Source organism: Alosa sapidissima, chromosome 19 (genome assembly GCF_018492685.1).
Source record: "Alosa sapidissima isolate fAloSap1 chromosome 19, fAloSap1.pri, whole genome shotgun sequence".
In the NCBI taxonomy this organism is placed as follows: Eukaryota; Metazoa; Chordata; class Actinopteri; order Clupeiformes; family Clupeidae; genus Alosa; species Alosa sapidissima.
The window spans coordinates 30,438,960-30,459,590 of record NC_055975.1 but is presented as its reverse complement, the minus strand read 5'-3'; the positions used below and the strand labels follow the sequence as shown (position 1 = coordinate 30,459,590).

The following is a 20,631-nucleotide window of genomic DNA, read 5'->3' as shown; positions in this document are numbered from 1 at the left end:
TAGGTTTCAGTTTCACTCTGACTGGCCTGAAAGGAATGTGTGTGTGTGTGCGAGCATGTGTGTGTGTGTGTGGGCAGCAGGGAGGAGAGGAAGGGTAAGTTTCCTGTGCTTGGAATGTCTGGCTTTAATCAGCTGGTCTAGAGGAGGGGGAGGAGGAAAGGCTTTCAGATGTTTAGCAGCTGTGTCTGGCCCTGATGTGGCCCTCATTGAGCAGGATTTTGAGGTTTCCCACTGCACTGGAGGCACTCCTCTTTTGGTCTCATTTCCTGACTTTTCTTTTTCTTTTTTTTATTTAAATGACACACAAAGGTACACAGTGACAACAATCAACATACACACAACCATGACAAAGTTCACCTGTTCACAGAGCTACTTAAGCTTAACTAACTGTATTGAGCAGCAACACGTACACAATTATTACAAGGAGCAGACATAGTAGTACCTTTCATAGGCTGAAGAATCAGCGTTGCAAATGTTGCAGAAAGGGGGACCATGAGTGTTCATAAGATGTCATGTGGTTTTTCAGTGATGCAGTAAGCTTTTCTAGATTTGAGTGATTGGTTAAAAGATTGAGCCATTGATTTATAGAGATTTTAGATATATTTTAATTTAATATATTACATATATTTTGCAATCAAGATAAAGGGCTTAACTGACTTTCCAAGACAACAGTATAGGCAAGAGGGAGAAGGAGAAGGAGGGAGGAGTTGGAACACGTGGCACTGCCCCCCCCCCCCCATGTTCCTTTTCCTGTTTCTGTCCTCTGCATCTTGAGCTCATAACTCTCGACGGCAGTTTCAAACACACTTTAACTTCTTTCAGTTTCAAACACACTTTAACTACTCTCAGATACATAGCAACCCACAGGACAGCAGACGGACATCTTAAAAAGGAAATACGGTGTTTTTAAAGAAGTTTGTAAAGGGAAGCTCTGCTCTGATGGCAATGGGAGCTCGTGTGAGTGATTGCGAGTGATTTGGAGGAAGGGGCACGGTCAGTACGGACCACGCTGCATCTGGTGATAAAGACAGAGTCCACACATCGGGTGAGTGTGTGTGTGTGCGTGTGTGTCTGTGTGTGTGTGTGTTTAGAGATAGGAATAACTGTAACGGTAGAAGTCTAGGATCCTAGGACATAGGTGTGCTTTCTTCAGGGTTTGTAGAAAGTGAAGGCGCCTTCTTCACCAGACTGGAGGAGTTGAGAGACCAAGAAAGATTTTCTGTGATGTGTACAGGTTCTCCTGAAGTCCACAATGATCTCCTGGTGTCATCTGCGAACTTGTTTATGGCATTGGAGCAGTTTATGGGGACAGGGGCGCAGTCGTGGGGGAAGAGGGAGCAGAGCAGAGGGCTCGACACACAGCCCTGCGGCACGCCAGTGTTCAGGGTGATGGTGGAGGAGGAGAGACTTCCTAAGACTGTGGTCTGTTAGTAAGGAAGTCCATAATCCAGTTGAAGAGCGAGTTGCTGATGCCAAGCTGGCCAAGCTTGGAGATCAGCTTGGAGGGGATAACAGTGTTGAATGCTGAACTGAAGTCAATGAACAGCATTCTAACATATTTGGGATTGTCCAGGTGGGTGAGTGGCAGGTGGAGCGCCGTGGACATGGCGTCCTCTGTTGATCTGTTGCGTCGGAGCGCCGTGGACATGGCGTCCTCTGTTGATCTGTTGCGTCGGAGCGCCGTGGAGATGGCGTCCTCTGTTGATCTGTTGCATCGGTGGGCAGCTGTGGAGATGGCGTCCTCTGTTGATCTGTTGCATCGGTGGGCAGCTGTGGAGATGGCGTCCTCTGTTGATCTGTTGCATCGGTGGGCAGCTGTGGAGATGGCGTCCTCTGTTGATCTGTTGCATCGGTGGGCAGCTGTGGAGATGGCGTCCTCTGTTGATCTGTTGCGTCGGTGGGCAAATTGATATGGGTCCAGTGTAGCGGAAAGACGTGATTTCAGTTGTGACAGGACCAGCCTCTCAAAACATTTCGCAATGATGGGTGTCACTCAGTGCAACCGGGCGTAGGGTCATACATGTAAATGCAAGTAGCAGCTTTATAGACAAAATACATACATTTATCAGGTAGAGCAATCAGAGGTCAGTAAAAGCAAAACTTTTACATCAGACCAGGCACACCAGACACCAGGCCAGGCATGCTAACACACCAGGCACACTAACAGACAACAGCCGAGGGACCAGGAATGCTAACAGACATGAGACTCAGACGTGTCGCTGAGTACATGGGACTTCAAGCGGAGCTGGGGGTGGAGGTGTACGTGCTGATGAGTCACATCACACTTCTCCGAACGCATGGACACAGTGACACATCTCCACACGCATGGACAGTCACACATTTGAGAAAAAAGGAAGCCAGATTTCTCTCAGTATCCCTAAGCATGTCTTTGTTGTTGTTGTTAGAGGAGCTATGTGGAGGTTTTGTCATAATATCTATCTACACACATCAGCTCTGTGTTACCCAGATATCGACTGAAATTAGCATGCAAGCTAATCACGTCTACTCTGTGTTAGCAAGTATCCACTAAGGTTAGCATGAAAGCTAAACACGTCTGCTCTGTGTTAGCAGGTATCCACTAAGGTTAGCATGCAAGCTAAACACGTCTGCTCTGTGTTATCCAGATATCACTAAGGTTAGCATGCAAGCTAAACACGTCTGCTCTGTGTTATCCATATATCACTAAGGTTAGCATGCAAGCTAAACACGTCTGCTCTGTGTTATCCAGATATCACTAAGGTTAGCATGCAAGCTAAACACGTCTGCTCTGTGTTAGCAGATATCACTACGCAAGGTTAACATGCAAGCCAGCTAGCCCCGGGCCAGCTCTCTTGTAATATAGGGCCGTGCCTGCACTCTTGTAATACCACTGTGCACCATGTGTGGTGCTGTACTACACATAAATACAATGCAAGTCATTGGAACAGTGCTGTCTCAATTGTAATGTAAAGAATTTTACAAATCTCCTTTAAGGTGGGTGTGGTGTGGATGAGGTGGAGTTGAGTTGATGTTGTAGTTGAGCTTGAACATGGCCTTTATGGGTCTCCCTCTCCCACAGTCACCATGGACATCATCTCGACCTTGCTGGACGTGGCAGAGAAGCTGTACTCGCAGTGTCAGAAGGTGCAGGACAACAAGGACCAGTGCGGCCGCCTGGGCGGGTTTGTGTCCTCCCTGAAGGACGTCCTGCAGAGTTTGCTGGGGCAGGACCCCAGCCGCCGGCCTCCGGACCTAGACGCGCGTTTGGCCAATCTCGGGACGTGCTTCGAGGACGCGGAGCAGCTGGTCGTCAAGTACGGCAGCACCAGTAGCCTGAGCAAGTTTTTCCATGCCAAGGCCATGGATGAAGAGTTCCAGGGGGTGTTCAAGCGTCTCGAAGACCTGCGCCAGCTGCTCTCGTTGTCTCTGCAGGTGGAGCAGAGGGGCCAGGTGCAGTCCATGCACAACGTCGTCAACAGGGCGGAGGACAAGATCGACTTGCTCCACGAGAAAATGGACAAACTAATACAAAATAAAGAGGTGAAAGGTGAGTCAGAACGGAGAAACAGGTTAGTCGCACACATAGTACAGAGTGTAAAAACAAAGGATTCTTAAATTCTCAAACATATACACACACACACACACGCACACACAGACTCACAGATTAAGATCTTAAAAACTTTTTTTAAAATTGTGAACTGTCTGTGTTATCCTCAGCAGGACCTGAGACTCTGACCCCTGTGGCTTCCTCACTGGATGCAGGTAAACACTGCTGAACAAACCAAATGGCTGAAATGGGCGTCACTAGACCTACAGATGCACTGGGGACTCACACTGGGGACTCATACATTTTGGGGAATCTCGCCCGGTGGGTGGGGTTACGTCCTGTGCAGTGTTGGGAACGTTACAACTGGCTGCTCAAAACTGCTCAGAAAAAAATCCAAATTCTTTGATATATAGCAACTTTTTTTTAACAGTAACACAAATAGTTACTTTCCCTGGTAATGAGTTAGTTGAGTAATTCAGTTACTAACTCAATTACTTTTTGGAACAAGTAGTGAGTAACTATAACTAATTACTTAATTTAAAAGCAACGTTTCGATCTCCTTGGATCTTCGAAGGCCTGACGAAGATCCAAGGGGATCGAAACGTTGCTTTTAAATTAATAAAGTTTATATTTTGGAGCAGTTGCAGTGTGCAGACCACACTTTTTCTACTGTCTGACACTAATGTCTGGCACCTGCAGAAAAATTTACTTTGGATGTGCGCACCCACTCTCCGAAACGGTTGTGCTTTGCTTTAGCAAACCGGCTGGAAAACAAATTGTTACATTGTATTGCACGCACAGCAAGACCGTGCAATGCATGAAATGGTGACCGGATTGAAGCATCAATGTATTCTAGTGTGTAAGAGCATTGCATCGACATTAAAATGACCAACACAGTACAAATGCAAAGAAAATACATGTCATTTTATCTCAACTATGGGCGCAGCCATGTTTGTCGTGAGGTCATACGGCCACCTCAGGGTACCCTCAAGAACTCTGAGTTAAAGGGGGTGTGCCTCTGTGAAATGCCGCAAGAAAGCTGGGTAATTTACACTTTCCAACTCATGTGTGTGTGTGTGTGTCCTCAGTGGCAGTGCTGGGTGTCCACAGCAGGTTTGAGTCTCGTGTGTGTGTGCGTGTGTCACTCCTCAGCTGGCGTGCGTGTATCCTCAGTGGCAGTGCTGGGTGTTTGTCCACAGCAGGATTGAGTCTCATGTGTGTGAGTGTGTGTGTGTCTCCGTGTCTCCTCAGCGGCGGCGCTGGGTGCGGTCCGCAGCAGGTTCGTGGAGAAGGCGAGTCTGCCCCTGCTGAAGCAGCTGCTGGACGAGCTCCAGACGGCGCGCGTGCTAAACTCCGAGGAGGCGGAGTCTGTGCTGGAGGAGCAGTCGGCCCGAGCTGACCGCGCCCGCTGCCTCATCGACACCGTGCGCAAGAAGGGCCGCCGCGCCAGCGAGACCATGATCACACACCTGAGGGACAAGGACCCTGAACTGGCCCAGACCCTGGGGCTTGCCTGAGGGGGGGGGGGGGGGGGTGCAAGGGCTGGACCACGCTGGTGTGAGCAGAACACAAAGAACTATTGCTGAAAAAGGAACTCCAATGGTGTCACATGACCAAGGACTCCACCAGAATGTTATCTGCTTTAAAAGCACTTTTGTGACCAAAACCTGTGGGTGTGCTGCTGCCAAATTAATTTTGACCAGTAGGTGGCTCCACCGTCACTGGGCTGTTTGTCATAAACAGTGTCTATTTTTGTGCTACCTACATATTTTATATGTTTACAAATATATCTTCTTTTGCCAGCCATATATCTGTGTGTATGTCTGTGCTTGTCTGTGGCCACTTTTATTGCCACTTTTAGTCTACTGTTTTTCAGTTTGGAGAAGTACTTGCAGCGACAGGCTACGAATGCCGACTCCACAACTGTCGCGTTTCCCAGCCAGGTCCATGATAGGCTGTTTGTCACTGCTTCCGATGTCTCCCTCTGGATGAAGCAGGTTCAGACCCGTGCTGTGCTGCGCTCACTAAAGGACAATTCCATCTCCCCTTAAAGTAGCCGACATGATCCAAAGCACTACGTCTCCGTTGCTCGAGTTTATCATTAGCACTGGACAATATCGGAAAATATAGGAAATGCGACGTGTCAGTTTGGCCCTTTATTTACAGTTTCTGCAGTTTAGATTAACAGCTCATGCATTCAGCCTGATTCAGCCTGGGTCATCCTGCGGTCATTCTGCGGTCATCCGTGAAAAAGTGTATTTTTCATTATCTTCCCCGATCTATCTTGAGACCTTTTACTGAAGTTCTCATGCAGCAGTGTCTAAAAACCCTACTGGTCGAGATTTATGCCCATTTGGCGTTGCAGCAGTGTCTAAAAACCCTACTGGTCGAGATTTATGCCCATTTGGCGTTGCAGGAGCTGTGGTAAATGTATCGGTGGCACTCACTGCAACGGTGTCCGAGTGTGCAGAATCCCTATTCATCGCGCAGTTTGCATCACACAGTTTGCACACACAATCAACAGTAGCATAGTTGACACACATGTCATGTTTCATTTTGAGTAGGCTAATTGTTCAACGTCAGTGGATTTTATGGATTTAATTTCAATCATAGGCATAATAATATTTAGATTTTTTTATGTAAGGGAAAGAACTCAGTTGGGGGCGCACACTGGCCTGTTTGGATGGGCCTGGCCCCCTATGGCCCGCCCTTGACGACAACGCTGGTGGGGACGTTCAGGAAGACATCATTACTACACATATTACTACACATATGGAAAAGCACACTTGGGGACGTTCAGGAAGACATCATTACTACACATAGGGAATCTATCTATCTATCAATCTATCTATCTACCAGTATCTATCTATCTATCTTTTTAGTTATGATCAAGGGTTTCCTCCAGATGTTCTCCTTATTTAAAATGTGGTAAGATTCTGATTATGGTGTGATCATATGGTGAGCTATTCTATTTATTTGATGTAGTGTTTAAATCAAATGAATATGAGATTTGTTTTAAGAATAAAATATTTTTAAATGAAAAGTACACAACTCGACTTCCATGTGTGATCAAAGGGACAGGACAATTTTCAGGACCAGACATTTTAAATTAAACAAATAATAATAATAATAATAATAACATTTATTGTCATCTCGTGGATAGTGTATATTTATTGAATATATGTGATTAGCGGGTGGGTCAAATTAAATGATTTAAGGGTCTGCATAGTAAGGGACAAGCATTTCCACCTTTTTTGTTGAATGAGCCAAGCCTACGTTTCAGTAGGCTCCAACACAATCAATCCTATTGGTGAAATTCTGAGAACAAATTTCAATTTAGTAACTTCCTACAGGACTACACAGTGTAACTTCACTTGACTTATTAACTTTAATCCTGAGGGTGCGCTGATAGGCTATTCCACATCTGCCAACATTGTTGTGTTGTGTTGTGTCATAGCAGCCGTTATGGATGGAAGCTTTCCTTCAGAATTGGTCCGTACTAATAGGCCGCTGCTTTGTGGAACAACACAAGCTCTGTTGCTTTGAGAGACAGGTAACCCATACAACCTTTTGACAAACTAGCCTACCAGGAAGGAGACCTGAGGCAGACCTTTCCGGTAAAACGAAACTTTTAGTTAACTTTGTCGCTGTCTCTCTCTCAATCTCTTTCTGTCTCCCCCCCTCTCACTGTCTCTGTGACTCACCGTGTGTGTGTCCACGGGTTCCCCTGCATGGAAAGCAAGATAGCGAGGATGACTGAGGCCAGTATTTCTTTGAGTCAAGACCAGTTCAGCTGTTCCGTTTGCCTGGAGCTGCTGCGGGATCCCGCCACTCTCTCCTGTTTACACAGTTTCTGTCTGGCCCGTGTCCGTGATTACTGGGCCCACAGTCCGTGTACAGGCCCATGGAGCTGCCCTCAGTGCAGACAGACCTTCGCCCCCCGGCCCACGCTGGGAAGAATGGCATGTTGGCCGAGCAGGGTTCTCAAGTTTTGAGCTCAGCTTGGAGTGAGATTTGGGGGGGGGGGGGAATTTTCAAATATAATAATCTTGACAGTGGGATATTCTATGGCTCACCAATATACGAGATATACGTACTGAGTGAGACAAATATTTTATTTATTAGGCTAATTGCTTTTTTCACTTGAGTAGCCTATTGCCACTGAACCAGTGGATCAAAAATGGGCATGCCGAGACCAATGGACAGCAAGTTAATTATTTTGGGTTGCTATTGCATTATGGTGGTTGGCAGCTCATTGTCTGCAGCAGTCCTGTATTTTTAGAAAAAAAAATATGTGTAGTATACTCGCTCAAATTGATAACAGTCATTGATAATAAGCTAATTTCATTCATTGTTAACATGGTCCATGGAGGCTCAGACAGGTGTCCCGGGACCTGATGAACACGCTGCTAAAAAGCACAAACGAGTGTGAAAATTGCAGACGTGACGACAGGGAAAATGCAGGCAGCCACAAGAGTGATAGGTCGTAGTCTATAAAATGAACGTTGCTGATGTCTGGGTTACACAAAGCTACAACGACACTTCATTATGTTTTCTTAATGTCCGACAGTTTAGTTTATAAATAGGAAAATAATTTTGCCATAAAGTAAGCTAGGCCTACAGCGTTACAAGTAGGGTTGGGTATCGTTTGGGTTTTATCCGATACCGGTGCTAAATCAATACTTGTAAAATGGTGCCGGTGCCAAAACGGTGCCTGAACCGGTACTTTGTTTTTAAAATGTTTTAAATTAAAGTGGTCTAAAGCATGAATTGTTTTTTTATGATAAGACCAATTTGAACATGAAATTGAACTGTTATATTCAATTTACTATCAATATCTCATTGCTCCTACGAATAATACATTTAAATGTTAAAACAGCTTGCTATGCATGCACACACAATGGTAAGCTCTGCTTTCAAGTTTACCCAGTGTAGGCGGTTTGCCATAAGGTATGTTAAAACCGCTTGCCATAAAACTGCCAGGTCATGGACAACGGCATTTGCAAGCAAGCTAATCTAACAGGGACTCTATTTTCCAGTTAATTCAGTGTGTGTCCAAACGCTTCAAGAAATGTCATGTCTTAACCCATAACACGCAGTAGTTTTGAACATGTTAGGCTACATGTAGGTGTTGAAGTGTATAGATTCCCAGCGCTAGCCTAGTAGGCATTTTAACAGCAACTATGGCTATGCTAACACCAGTCAGCTGAGTTTAATTAGCGATAACGTTGGTTGGTTTCGTAGCCTCTTTGACAGCTCAGTGACATCAGGTATGTAACCTACATATTTATGTTTTTTTGCCAGCTAACTTTTAACATGATCTTCATATTCATTGTGATGCTATATGGGCCTCGTGCACATGAAATATTAATATCATGCCATTATGTTGTTTAACACACCGTGAAATTCACCTTTGCTGATAACATTTCAAATAAATGTCAGTTAGCGCATTAGCAAGGATATTGTGTAACGTATAGGCTAGCCTACTGTTGATGTTGTTTCATAGCCTTTTGCTTGTGTGTAGTTAGACCCACTGCTAGATTTTGACAGGAGCTCGCATGTCGTTTTAAAGTAAGCTACTTGGGCTCATGCAAGCTGTCAAACACTGTCCACTCGCCTATGTGGTGTACCCCTCTGGTTTATACATCCAGTGTTTAGCATATGTTAGCTAACTGTATCTGGATGTGTTGCTATCAGAGCAAGACGTTAGAGATGGCGCATGACATGCAGTGATGCCTCGTATAAAAAATTAAATAAATAAAAAAACGCTATTTAAGCACCGAAATGAGGCACCGAAATCCACGTTGTTATTCGATGCAGATGCAGTTACTACCGTTTGTGTCGTCACCGGTGCCATATTAGAACCGTGTTTCGGTGCCCAACCCTAGTTACAAGTGTTCGTAGAAAGGCCTGATTTACACACACTGTTAAAGTGCCATAAGTAGGCTGGTTTACCAAAAGGACAAACAGTTGAATTTCTGAATAAAAATAATTTTGGTGCAGTTTTGACATCTTAAACGTGTAACCCCACATAAGTGCACAAACATAACGTGGTTGCAGGGAGGGGATGTCCTATTTTGGAATTTTACCCGGATACAACAAACACTATTTTTGATGGATGGTGGCTATTTATTATAGTTTTGATTTTGCTGGTGAGTGGTGCGCTAGTTCTGAACCCTGAGAGATATCCTCTCATATGCCTGTGCTTCCTCTACTAATTATGCAGATACCTTGACATCCCTAGTAATATTTCTGCGTGAGAAATGCAAGGTGTGGAGTGTGAGCGTGTTGAATTGTGTGTGTCTCACGCCCATTGTGAGACTTGAGAACCCTGTAAAGCTAATCAGTTAGCCTTAATACACTCATGTTGTGACTGGTGTTGTAAAGCTAATCAGTTAGCCTTAATACACTCATGTTGTGACTGGTGATCTAAAGCTAATCAGTTAGCCTTAATACACTCATGTTGTGACTGGTGTTGTAAAGCTAATCAGTTAGCCTTAATACACGCATGTTCTGACTGGTGATCTAAATCTAATCATTTAGCTGTAATACACGCATGTTGTGACTGGTGTTCTAAAGCTAATCAGTTAACCTTAATACACGCATGCTGTGACTGGTGTTCTCCCCCAGCTGTGGACCCTAGTGGACAGCAGGTTAAGGTGGACTTCCCTGAGCACGCTAACTGGACAGCTTTGCTACGAGAGATGGAGCTGGCCCCCTGACCACAGGGCATGAAATACCACGATGACTTACGACCAGACACCATTTCACCTCTCCAGTCATCCCAGCCATTATGAAATCTATGCAATAACTGATCATATATTTAATATGGGAGTATACTTCATAGTGCTTTGTGCCTTTATACCTTGTGTTAAACACACATAAAACACTTTCTAACAATTCCAAAACTTTCACTAGAATAAAGAGCTTTACACTAATTGGGCATCAATAGGGTAAAGGGCACGTTATTGGGCATGTATCAATTCATCAATAGGGTAAAGGGGATAGCAAATCATCTGCACATTTATCTGTGTGTGGTTTTCTTAGCACTGTCACACATTGCATACAATAGTTCTCTCACTCCATTGCTGCATCCAATTTCGGGAACTGGCGGGAACATTTAGACCAGGCATCACCAAATGGCGGACCGCGGTCCGGACCGAGTGACGGTTCTGCCCGGACCCGTTAAAATTTGTCTAAACTCTTTGATATTAATAAAAAGATAAATCAGTCGTTCATGCGCAACTAATCTAGTTAGGCCTATTACGACAGGAGCATCATCAATAGCCAAGCCAATCAAATCGATTGTTTACCTTTCAGCAGCAGAGCGCGGGTGTGTGTGAGAGAGAGAGGAGATGAGAGAAAATGGCTTGCTCAAAAGTGAGAAAAGTAGATGGTGAAAATGTTTAAAGATGAATGGACGGACCAATACCTGTTCGTTTTGCCTGCAGCCAGTTCTAAACCTTTGTGTCTCATATGCTGTGAAACTGTGGCGTTAATAAAAAGTGGAAATGTTAAGCGTCACTATGAGACCAAACACGGGCCGTTTGAGGAAAGGTACCCGCAGAAGTCCGCAGTGAGGGCAAGTAAGATTATCGAATTGAAATATGACAGGTCTACTCGTGTCATCACACATGCATTTACAGGCCAGCAACGTGCAAATGAGGGTTCGTTAAAGATTGCGTGGATTTTGGCGCAACACAAGAAAGCATTCAGCAATGGGACAGTTGTGAAGGAGTGCTTAAATGCGGCTGCAGAAACTTTACTTGACGGTAAACAAAAAGACGACACGTGTGAAAAAAATCAAGCAAATCCCATTGTCAGCTTCAACAACTAAAAAAATCTGAACTATTAGCAGAGGATGTACTGGCACAGCTTGATGCAGTTGTTCAGAACGCAGTATGCATATCCTTAGCCATTGATGAGTCCACAGATGTAACAGATAATGCTGTATGTGAGATTTCCTCACAGAGAAGAGATGTGTGAGGACATATTAGGTTCAACGCCACTTGAGACACACACAAGAGGAGAGGATATATATGAGGGGATAAAGGAGATGCTCACAAAAAGAAAGATTAATCTGAAGCAAGTAGTCTCAGTCACCACAGATGGTGCACCTGCCATGGTTGGGAGAGAGAAGGGGGCTGTTGCACGGATGAAACAAGACAACCCTGATCTCATAAGCCTACCAATATCATCCATCAGACTGTTCTCTGTCATTCTGTCTGAAGAGTTTGCTGAAGTAATGAATACCATGATGAAACTTATAAACTTCCTCAGGGCATCCTCATCCCATCAGCATCGACTGCTGAGAGAATTTCTGAAAGAAATGGAGGCAGATGCGAATGACCTACTACTCCACAACAACGTGAGATGGCTGAGCAAAGGCAATGCACTGGAACGCTTCTGGTCCATCCGTAAGGAAATAGCTGCTTTCTTACAGCAGCTCAAGAGTCAAAAAGCAACACAGTTTGCAAACTTTTTGCAAGATAAGCACAAGATGGATGTCGTGGCTTTTTTGGTGGACATCACAAGACACCTTAAAGGTGCCATGTGTAATGTCAGCCAAAAAATCAATTCATACTCCACATTCCATAAAAGATGGGGGCAGTATACCTCCAGAAAGTGAGCTGGTCTACCCTAGAGTAACAACCGAGAAACGTGTATTGCAGTTTGGCTAGCGGTTATGTTGCCCGCATACCGCCTCCAATGGCCGAAACTGGTATTATGACACCTGTCGGGCTGTGGCTAGTAATTTAGCATGCTAATTCAGGTTGATATCTCTGCAGCACTATACCGTGTCATTTTTTTAATGATATCATCGCCCATATTTCTTCTCATTCTTTTGATGCGTGTAGCTCATTTTTTGGATATTTTACCTCAATTCTTACACATGGCACCTTTAATGAGCTCAATTTAAAGCTGCAGGGTCAGAAAAATTCTGTCTGCGATTTGATGAAAAATGTCCGCTCCTTCCAGATGAAGCTGGACATTTTCAAAGAAGATCTCCAAGGAGAGTGTGAGCACTTCCCACAAATGTGGGAACACATTTAGGGTGAGAGAGACATTTCCCCTTATGTCGGCTTCATAGACAAGCTGATCAGAAACTTCTGTCAACGATTTGACTCCTTCAACCTTGGACACCAGCTCCTCCTGCTAATCGAGAATCCATTCCTTATCAGAGAAATCAGAGGATTTTCAAAGGAGGTGGCACAGACCTTCAAATGGGCACATCCTGGATCTTTACAGTTAGAGCTCACTGATCTGCAAGCAGATGTTGCTCTGAGGGCATTTTGAAACAACTGACTCTGTTACTTTCTGGTTACAGATTCTGCCAGAAACGATGTTCCCTGGTCTAATCAAAGTAGCACTGCACACCTTAACCATGTTTGGATCAACTTACAGCTGTGAGACAGCTTTCTCTACAATGAACATTATTAAAACAAAGTCCTGTTCTAGGCTCACTAATGACCATCTTCACATGTGCATGAGACTGGCACTGACCCCATTTAAGCCAAGATTCACACTGCTGGCAGGACAGTTACATGCCCATTTCTCTCACTAGGAAAGAGAGGAGGAAAGAGAGGAAGAAAGAGAGGAGGAGAGGAGAGGTGGAAAGAGAGGAGGAGAGGAGAGGTGGAAAGAGAGGTGGAAAGAGAGGAGAGGAGAGGTGGAAAGAGAGGAGGAAGAAAGAGAGGAGAGGAGAGGTGGAAAGAGAGGAGAGGTGGAAAGAGAGGAGGAAAGAGAGGTGGAAAGAGAGGAGAGGTGGAAAGAGAGGAGGAGAGGAGAGGTGGAAAGAGAGGAGGAGAGGAGAGGTGGAAAGAGAGGAGGAGAGGAGAGGTGGAAAGAGAGGTGGAAAGAGAGGAGAGGTGGAAAGAGAGGAGGAGAGGAGAGGTGGAAAGAGAGGTGGAAAGGAGAGGAAAAAGGGAGCTGCACTTTTTTCTTTTATTCAGTAAATTCTTCTCTGTTCTATTTTACTTGAAATGTAGGCACTAGCCCAAGGTTCCTTTGTTATTTTATTTGAAATGTAGGCCTAGTTAATGTTTAAAAAAGGCAGCTCAAAGGTTTTTTTTTTTTTTTTTTTTTTTAATCTTAAAGATGCACTTTTATTTTACATTAGGCTACTTGAAATATAGGTCCTAAATTCAGGCTGCTCAAAGCTTTGCACTTTTTATTTATTTTATTCAGAAGAAATTCAGTGTCTGTTACTTGAAATGTAGTAAAGACAATTACAATATTGTTTTCCATTCAAGTGACAGACAAGTTCAGTTTCAGTATGTTAAAACCATATTACTTTGAAAACACTTGAAATTTAACAATAAATGATATAGAAATGTACGTGCGTTATTGATTTTATTAACAGGGTACACTATTTTGAGTGACAATATCAGATTCGGACCTTTGCCGGGAGGAAATTTTAGTAACTGGACCTCTTTGAATTTTAATTGAATACCCCTGGTTTAGACTAACGCATGCGCACAGGCGCGGCCTTTCCAGCAATAGTGTAACATTGGAAGTGACGTATGTTATTCAACGAGCTATTGGTGCGGCTTCAGTTGATACTGATTGTGCTGCTTTAGTTGATGCTGATTGTGCTGCTGATTGTGCTGCTTTAGTTGATGCTGATTGTGCTGCTGATTGTGCTGCTTTAGTTGATTCTGATTGTGCTGCTGATTGTGCTCTCATCTCTATGAACTCTAACAAATGTTTTTTTTAAATAATCTTTTTTGTAGTATTTATTTGATGCCTATTATTATGCAAAACAGTTTTACAGGCATGCACATATTTTAGATATACAATTTGATATTGGAACAGTTAAATACATGTGTATATTCATCTGTAATTACACTCAAATGTGTAGTCAGGTTGACTGTAATCCTAACTGCAAAAGGAGATGAAAAGAAAAATTACACTATAGAGCTAAGACCCGCACAGCGTGGTGAAGTGGGACGAGGTCTATTTAAGCGCTAAGCGTCCCTCCCTAGCCTCACACCGCATGCTAAGCATCCCTCTCTAGCCTCACACCGCATGCTAAGCGTCCCTCTCTAGCCTCACACCGCATGCTAAGCATCCCTCCCTAGCCTCACACCGCATGCTAAGCATCCCTCCCTAGCCTCACACCGCATGCTAAGCGTCTTTCCCTAGCCTAACACCGCATGCTAAGCGTCTTTCCCTAGCCTAACACCGCATGCTAAGCGTCTTTCCCTAGCCTAACATTGTATGCTGAGCGTCCCTTCCTAGCCTATCCATAGATGCTCAGACTGCCTCTACACACCTGATATAAGCTGTCACGACATCTAACTGTGTTTGAGGTCTACAAGCACAGGGTCCATAGTCAACATACAGCATTTAAGTACCTGTCAGTCACAGATTACGTATTACGTAAAATCAACAGATAAATATGTGTGAATAATGAAGGCCTGGTTGCTCACACCTGATAGGCTGTTGGGCTTGTTGCTTTACCAGGAATAAGCCAGTAAGGGCTCAATCTCAACATCCCCCCTCATCGACTGAGACTTTCATGTGTATTCCGCTAAACAGATCTGAGCAGATTCAAATCCAAGTGAAAGACTGGAAAAGGCATAACTGAGTTTCGAAGGACATTTGTGCAGATTTATAAATAGTGTTTACCTTTGGAAAAAAATCATAGTTTAAATATCAGAGAACTTTTAAAAGTATATTTTCCTGAGGCTTTTCCATTTTATTCATACATGCTTGATTTTTAGAGGGAATTTAACATACAACACATCCAATATACAGAACAGTGCTGTGGTAACTGGCCACTCAGTTATGCATAATGTCAGCAGTACATCAACACATTTGGATAATGTACAATATGGCAGTTTGTTATTATTATTATTATTACAGTTTTCTTGATCGCTTTGATGCTTATGTCAACTCTGACATCATGTTTTCAAAACAGTTAACACCCATGTCTAAACAAAAGCACTCTGGCCAAAATGACATTTTGCTTGCAAAAGGCTGTTACTCTCTCAAAACACTTAAAACATGTGTGGTGATTTTATCTAGACATAATAACTTGTGGAACTTGTGTGTGTGTGCATGCTGGTTTATTAGAAACATTCCATCTTATATAAGGATATTGTTTATGCAACATTTACTGGAAGTCATGAGACTGAGCGGTCAGAGACTAAGAGTGAAACTGAGGAGGAATGGCAGTGAAAGTAAAACCAAACAGGGCTGAGAAGAAGTGGAGGGGTTTACAAGGAAAGGAGGCAGAACCAAAAGTGAAAGTACACATAGAACCAAAACAAACGCATACTCTGCCTGGCAACAGATTACACATAGGACCTGGTCACATGTATTCTGCCTAGTAACACACATTTTTTTATGTTTAAATGAGAAGGGTTTTCCACCAATATCTCAAGTCCCAAAACGTTCTGATTGGCTAAAAAGGGCCTGGTGACGTTCCTGAGGATAGGAACGCCTCCCAGGCCCCTGAGAGCATAAAAGAAAGAGCTCAGGCACACTCAGATCAGATCTCATCGGGGTAGCAGCTGCCACTCATCACTCTATTGCCTGACGGTCCAGTCCTGACGCTGTTTGGATTGTATTATCACTGCAATACGGTGAATAAAGGATCAACAGTCTTCAGCTTCTCTCGTCTTGGTGTTCTCCTTCGGGTCTTTGACATCAGAGTGCTAGTTGGATTGGAGGTTCGGGAAAGTGGATAGTTTTTCCACGACACATGCAGCAAAAGCAAATGTAGCCTTCAAACAACAAATCCTGTTGTCAAATCACTGTGCGATTTCAATCAATCATTACACACTGGATGACAAAATGCAAAATATAGTTCTCAACATGTCTGTTCCATTTCTTTCAGGTATCAGAAAAAAACTGAAAAGACAAAATGTACTGAATAAAAAATAATTGTATTCATTCCTCCCAAGATGTAACTGTCATTGACATGTAATACTTACAGTAAGCACCTAGACAGGACAAATTTCATTGAACTACAACATGTCATTTTTCATCAAAATAGACCTACAGTAAACACCTTTTGTACGGTTTTCTTCACCAAATAGGCTATGCAATCATTTCTCTAAATGTGCCTTAGATCCATAGCCTATTTGCAAATAGCAACACAGAACAGACATGGCATCTCTTATGGATAATGATTAATTGCTGATTTAAGAATTGTGCAAAGGAGTTTCACACAGGTGTATCAGATTCAGAGACTTATGCAAGGAACCACCTGTGAAAAGATGTTTTCCTTTTGTTTAGCACGGAGAGACCAATAGAGTTTGGGGTCTTTGAATGACATCTGTGTTAACTGTTAGAAATGTGTGAACCCAATGAAAACGTGTGAACACATTCGCAAGAGATGACTTCTGCTGTGCAAAGAAGGTGGAAGACCAAGTGGATCCCAGTTTCTTTAAGCAGGTCAAAGCAATCAAGAAAAACTATTACAATCTTCATTTCAGACTAACACAAGGGTCCATAACATAAAAAAGAAATTGAATAGATAAGATAACCTGAATCGTTGAATTCACTATCAATGTAAAAAGTAGTTTGAAACCCAAACGTATTTAGTGAATAAGTCAGCTGGTCACTAGTTTAATACCAAGGAAGTTTGGTACCCACACAGGAAATCCCCCCACACAGGAAATGTTGCACCTGTATTGTGCTGCAAGCATCTGCAGAATTACCGTAAACATAAACACAAGGCCAGATCAGCCTCTTATTGGAGGGACTGCAGCTCAGCATCAGGGCCAGATGAGCCTCTTATTGGAGGGACTGCAGCTCAGCGCAGCGTCAGGGCCAGATGAGCCTCTTATTGGAGGGACTTCAGCGCAGCGTCAGGGCCAGATGGGCATCTTATTGGAGGGAACTGTAATGTAGCGCAGCGTCAGGGCCAGATGGGCATCTTATTGGAGGGAACTGTAGTGTAGCATAGTAGGAAAATGCAATACTTAGATAATTTCTTTTTCAGCACACTCTAAGCAATGTGATTAAAGAATTGTCATTTTATTTTAAAGGTGCCCTGCCACACAAAACCGTTTTTACTTGTATTTTCTTTTTACTATGTTAGGTCCATATGTGTTTGTGCTATGTCGTGAATGTGAAAATGAACAGCTAACTCCTCTGTCAGCTCTAGCCACTGAAAAGAAATAAGTGGAGAAATCAGGCCAATTGCAAAAGCTCTTCAGATTGACGTGGAATTGATGAGCTCATTACTATTCATGAGCTCGCCCAGTTGAGACCTTGCCCACAAAATTCGTTTAGCTCTGTGATAGTTTTTGTAGACCTATGCAAGGATGGCTGAATGTCAACGGGCTTGTGCGCTATGCACGAATAGAACTTCAACAATGCATTTTGCCCAAGAACCCAGACTTGAGGATCAAATGGCTTCAGTTTATTTTTTGTAACAATGCCACAGACTTTGCAAAAAGGTTGCTGTTGAAGCCTGGAGCACCATCGCAGCAGTCTACGACCAGTGCCCGTAAGTAAAACGTTATTGTCAACTCAAGGAAGTGCTATGTTATACAGGTTTAATGCACTCGCTAGCCTAGCAGGTTTAATGCCCATTTGGACAATGCTAGCACTCGCTAGCCAAGCTAAGCTACCATCGTGGCAGTCTACGACCAGTGCTCATGTCAACTCAAGGAAGTGTTATGTTATACAGGTTTAATGCACTCGCTAGCCTAGCAGGTTTTATTTATGTCCATTTGGACAAAGCTAACACTCGCTAGCCAAGCTAAATTCATGCCATGAAGCTAGAATTAGTTGATAACGGCTGTCATGTTATGGACGAAACCTACTAGCTGTTAGCCAATTAGTGTCAAGCAGCTTAGCTCGTTGAATATTAGTCTTCCTGCAGGCTTTCAATACCACGCTAGAATGGCTTGAAACAAGGTAATCAAGGGATGTTTTCCACAAAAAATTTTAGAGTCCATGGTAGAACTTCAGACATTATCACAAAGTAATGAAATATGTGTGGCAGGGCATCTTTAACCAACGATATACACAAACATGAGGAAAACACATCACAATCTGTATTTATGTATTTATTTTTAAATAAATAGATTGAGCTTTTTAAAGAGGCCCTATGCAACAATTTTAGTAAAAATTACCATAAAGATGAACTGAACTGAAATAATCAACATTGATAATGTGTTGATTATGACAATTAAAAATAAATGACACTAAAAAATTTAATTAAAAAAATCAATACGTAGCCTTTTTTAAGCAACACCAAAATTGCGGTTGTTAGTGTTAGAACGCTGCCAGTTTCAATGACGTCACTGGCATGGTAGGACCTGAGAAGTTCTATAAGCAACAGCTGCAGCATATTATGTATACACGAAAAATAGTAATTTTAATGGCATGGGTTACACATTTGAGCCTGTGAGGGACAGGCCTGTAGTGTCTCGACTACCACTAGATGGGGGACGATCGGTTTCAGGCTCCAGCTCAACCTTCAGTAGGATCATTTGGGTTAAAATTACTGTGTGGGCGCTGCCAGAGCATGGACACTGGAATCTATCTGTTGCAAAGCAGTGGCGAAACGTAGGGAAAATGTTCATGGAAGCCAAAGTGACGGGAAAAATATGTTTATTAATGTATGTGTTTATTTCGGGGCGTATACATTTTGTGCAATGTACAACATAGATACATTTTGTGCGGCACAATATAGGCTACTGTAGGCCTAGCCTACAGGTCATGTAGAAAACTGGACGAGGGGCGCTTGAGACAGCAACACGCACGCTGTCTCTCTGTCTCCCTCCATCCCTCACACACACACACATTGCCTACTGTACATCCTCCACACAACTGCATACTCACTCACCACCACTACATTAGGCCTATGCGAAGGCTACAGTGCATATACAAATAAGCTATATAACACGCATTGTCACGGCAATGTAGCCTAACGCAGTCTGGACTACTGGCACTCGTAACAGCAACTCTCACGGGCTCTCTCTCCCTCCCTTTAAACTGTTAAAAACTTTGTTACCCCAAGTTGACCCCAGATACACGGAGGATACACGAGTTTGCCGTTTATTTTAGGCTAACGTTAGTGGAGAGTTTGCAGATTTTTACCTTGTGGATGTTGATATTGCACAAGTCTCTTGGATAGCAGCACTCCGAGTTAAACTCCCTCGCATCAACAATCTGCCCTGAGACGGTGAACAACTGGCTTCAGGGTGAGTAGAAAGGGACATTGGATTCTGTTTACAGACCCGCTGTGGTTTAGTTACCAGCTAGTAAACGCATTATTATCGATCTGTGATATCGTCGGAGTCATGGTTTATACTCCCTATGGTCGGAGTGCTAGCTTGTGGAGTTTGACATAAGAGTGTTTCCAAGGTGTTTAGCTGCTAGCCTTTTCCTAGGTTGGATCGTATGGTAGCCTAACACTGGACCTCATCTGAGGCTACTTCGAGATATTTTTCCAAAGGGGACAGATAGGCTACTGCACTTAAAACTTTACGATTGAACAAACCTTCCCGGACTTTGTAATTGCGACCAGTGACTGCATTGGGTGAACGAAGCCGAAGTTGAAACTTAGGCTCCATGGCACATAGACTGTGGGCTCGCCCTTCTATGAATTGAAAAAGACTACAAGCTACCCCACCGAGTTTGCGATAAAGTAAGCAAGAAAAGGTTTTTTTAAGTCAGGATATGGCGAGTCAATGGCATTTATTCGTCCAAAGTTACAGACCAGTTTCCATAGTGCAAATCTTATCAATAGTTTGAATGTCGTGTATGTTTCTGCTCATTGACAAAATAGCGTTCAGTATGATTCATGCCCAATTAATTTCCCCTGTTAAAGTGTTCGCCTTTGTTTCACTAGTTTGGTTTCATTTTGTATGAGATTTTGTGATGTAGGCTAGCCTATGATAAACAGCTTATGGCCAATATGTAACTCAGCTAGGCCTAATGTTAGTTTCCTCAGCCATGTCAGCTAGCCTCAGACTCATTATCTGCTATGGCTGCTAGTGCTAGTGCAGAGTAGCTTACCATGCCAGTGATGTAGCCGATTGTTGAAATCCAACATGGCGGCGCCCATGTAACAACAACAACACTTTCAACGTACAATTTTATCCCTTTTAATACATTCAGCCATTTTAATCATTGTA

At 43.4% G+C, this 20,631-nt stretch overlaps 2 protein-coding genes across 4 annotated transcripts in view; one reads left to right on the top strand and one right to left on the bottom strand.

Moving 5' to 3' along the window:
* The first annotated feature begins 737 nt into the window (after positions 1-737).
* Positions 738-5,328, top strand: LOC121693309 (mixed lineage kinase domain-like protein). 3 transcript variants are annotated; one of them, XM_042072661.1, is made up of 4 exons: positions 738-1,045; positions 3,059-3,526; positions 3,700-3,741; positions 4,778-5,328. In XM_042072661.1, the coding sequence occupies exons 2-4, from the start codon at positions 3,064-3,066 to the stop codon at positions 5,041-5,043; spliced, it is 771 nt and encodes a 256-aa protein (XP_041928595.1). In that variant the 5' UTR covers positions 738-1,045; positions 3,059-3,063; the 3' UTR covers positions 5,044-5,328. The 3 variants fall into 3 exon arrangements, with proteins under 3 accessions (XP_041928595.1, XP_041928593.1, XP_041928594.1); XM_042072659.1 differs by having other exon boundaries at positions 3,697-3,741; XM_042072660.1 differs by lacking the exon at positions 738-1,045 and having other exon boundaries at positions 2,568-3,526; positions 3,697-3,741.
* An 11,747-nt stretch (positions 5,329-17,075) lies between these two features.
* LOC121693302 (NACHT, LRR and PYD domains-containing protein 1 homolog) overlaps positions 17,076-20,631 on the bottom strand; it is a 48,867-nt gene continuing 45,311 nt past the window's right edge. Inside the window, exon 16 of the mRNA XM_042072631.1 lies at positions 17,076-17,428. Within this exon, the coding sequence (XP_041928565.1) occupies positions 17,416-17,428 (13 nt within the window). The 3' untranslated portion in view covers positions 17,076-17,415. The remainder of the gene's footprint in view (positions 17,429-20,631) is intronic.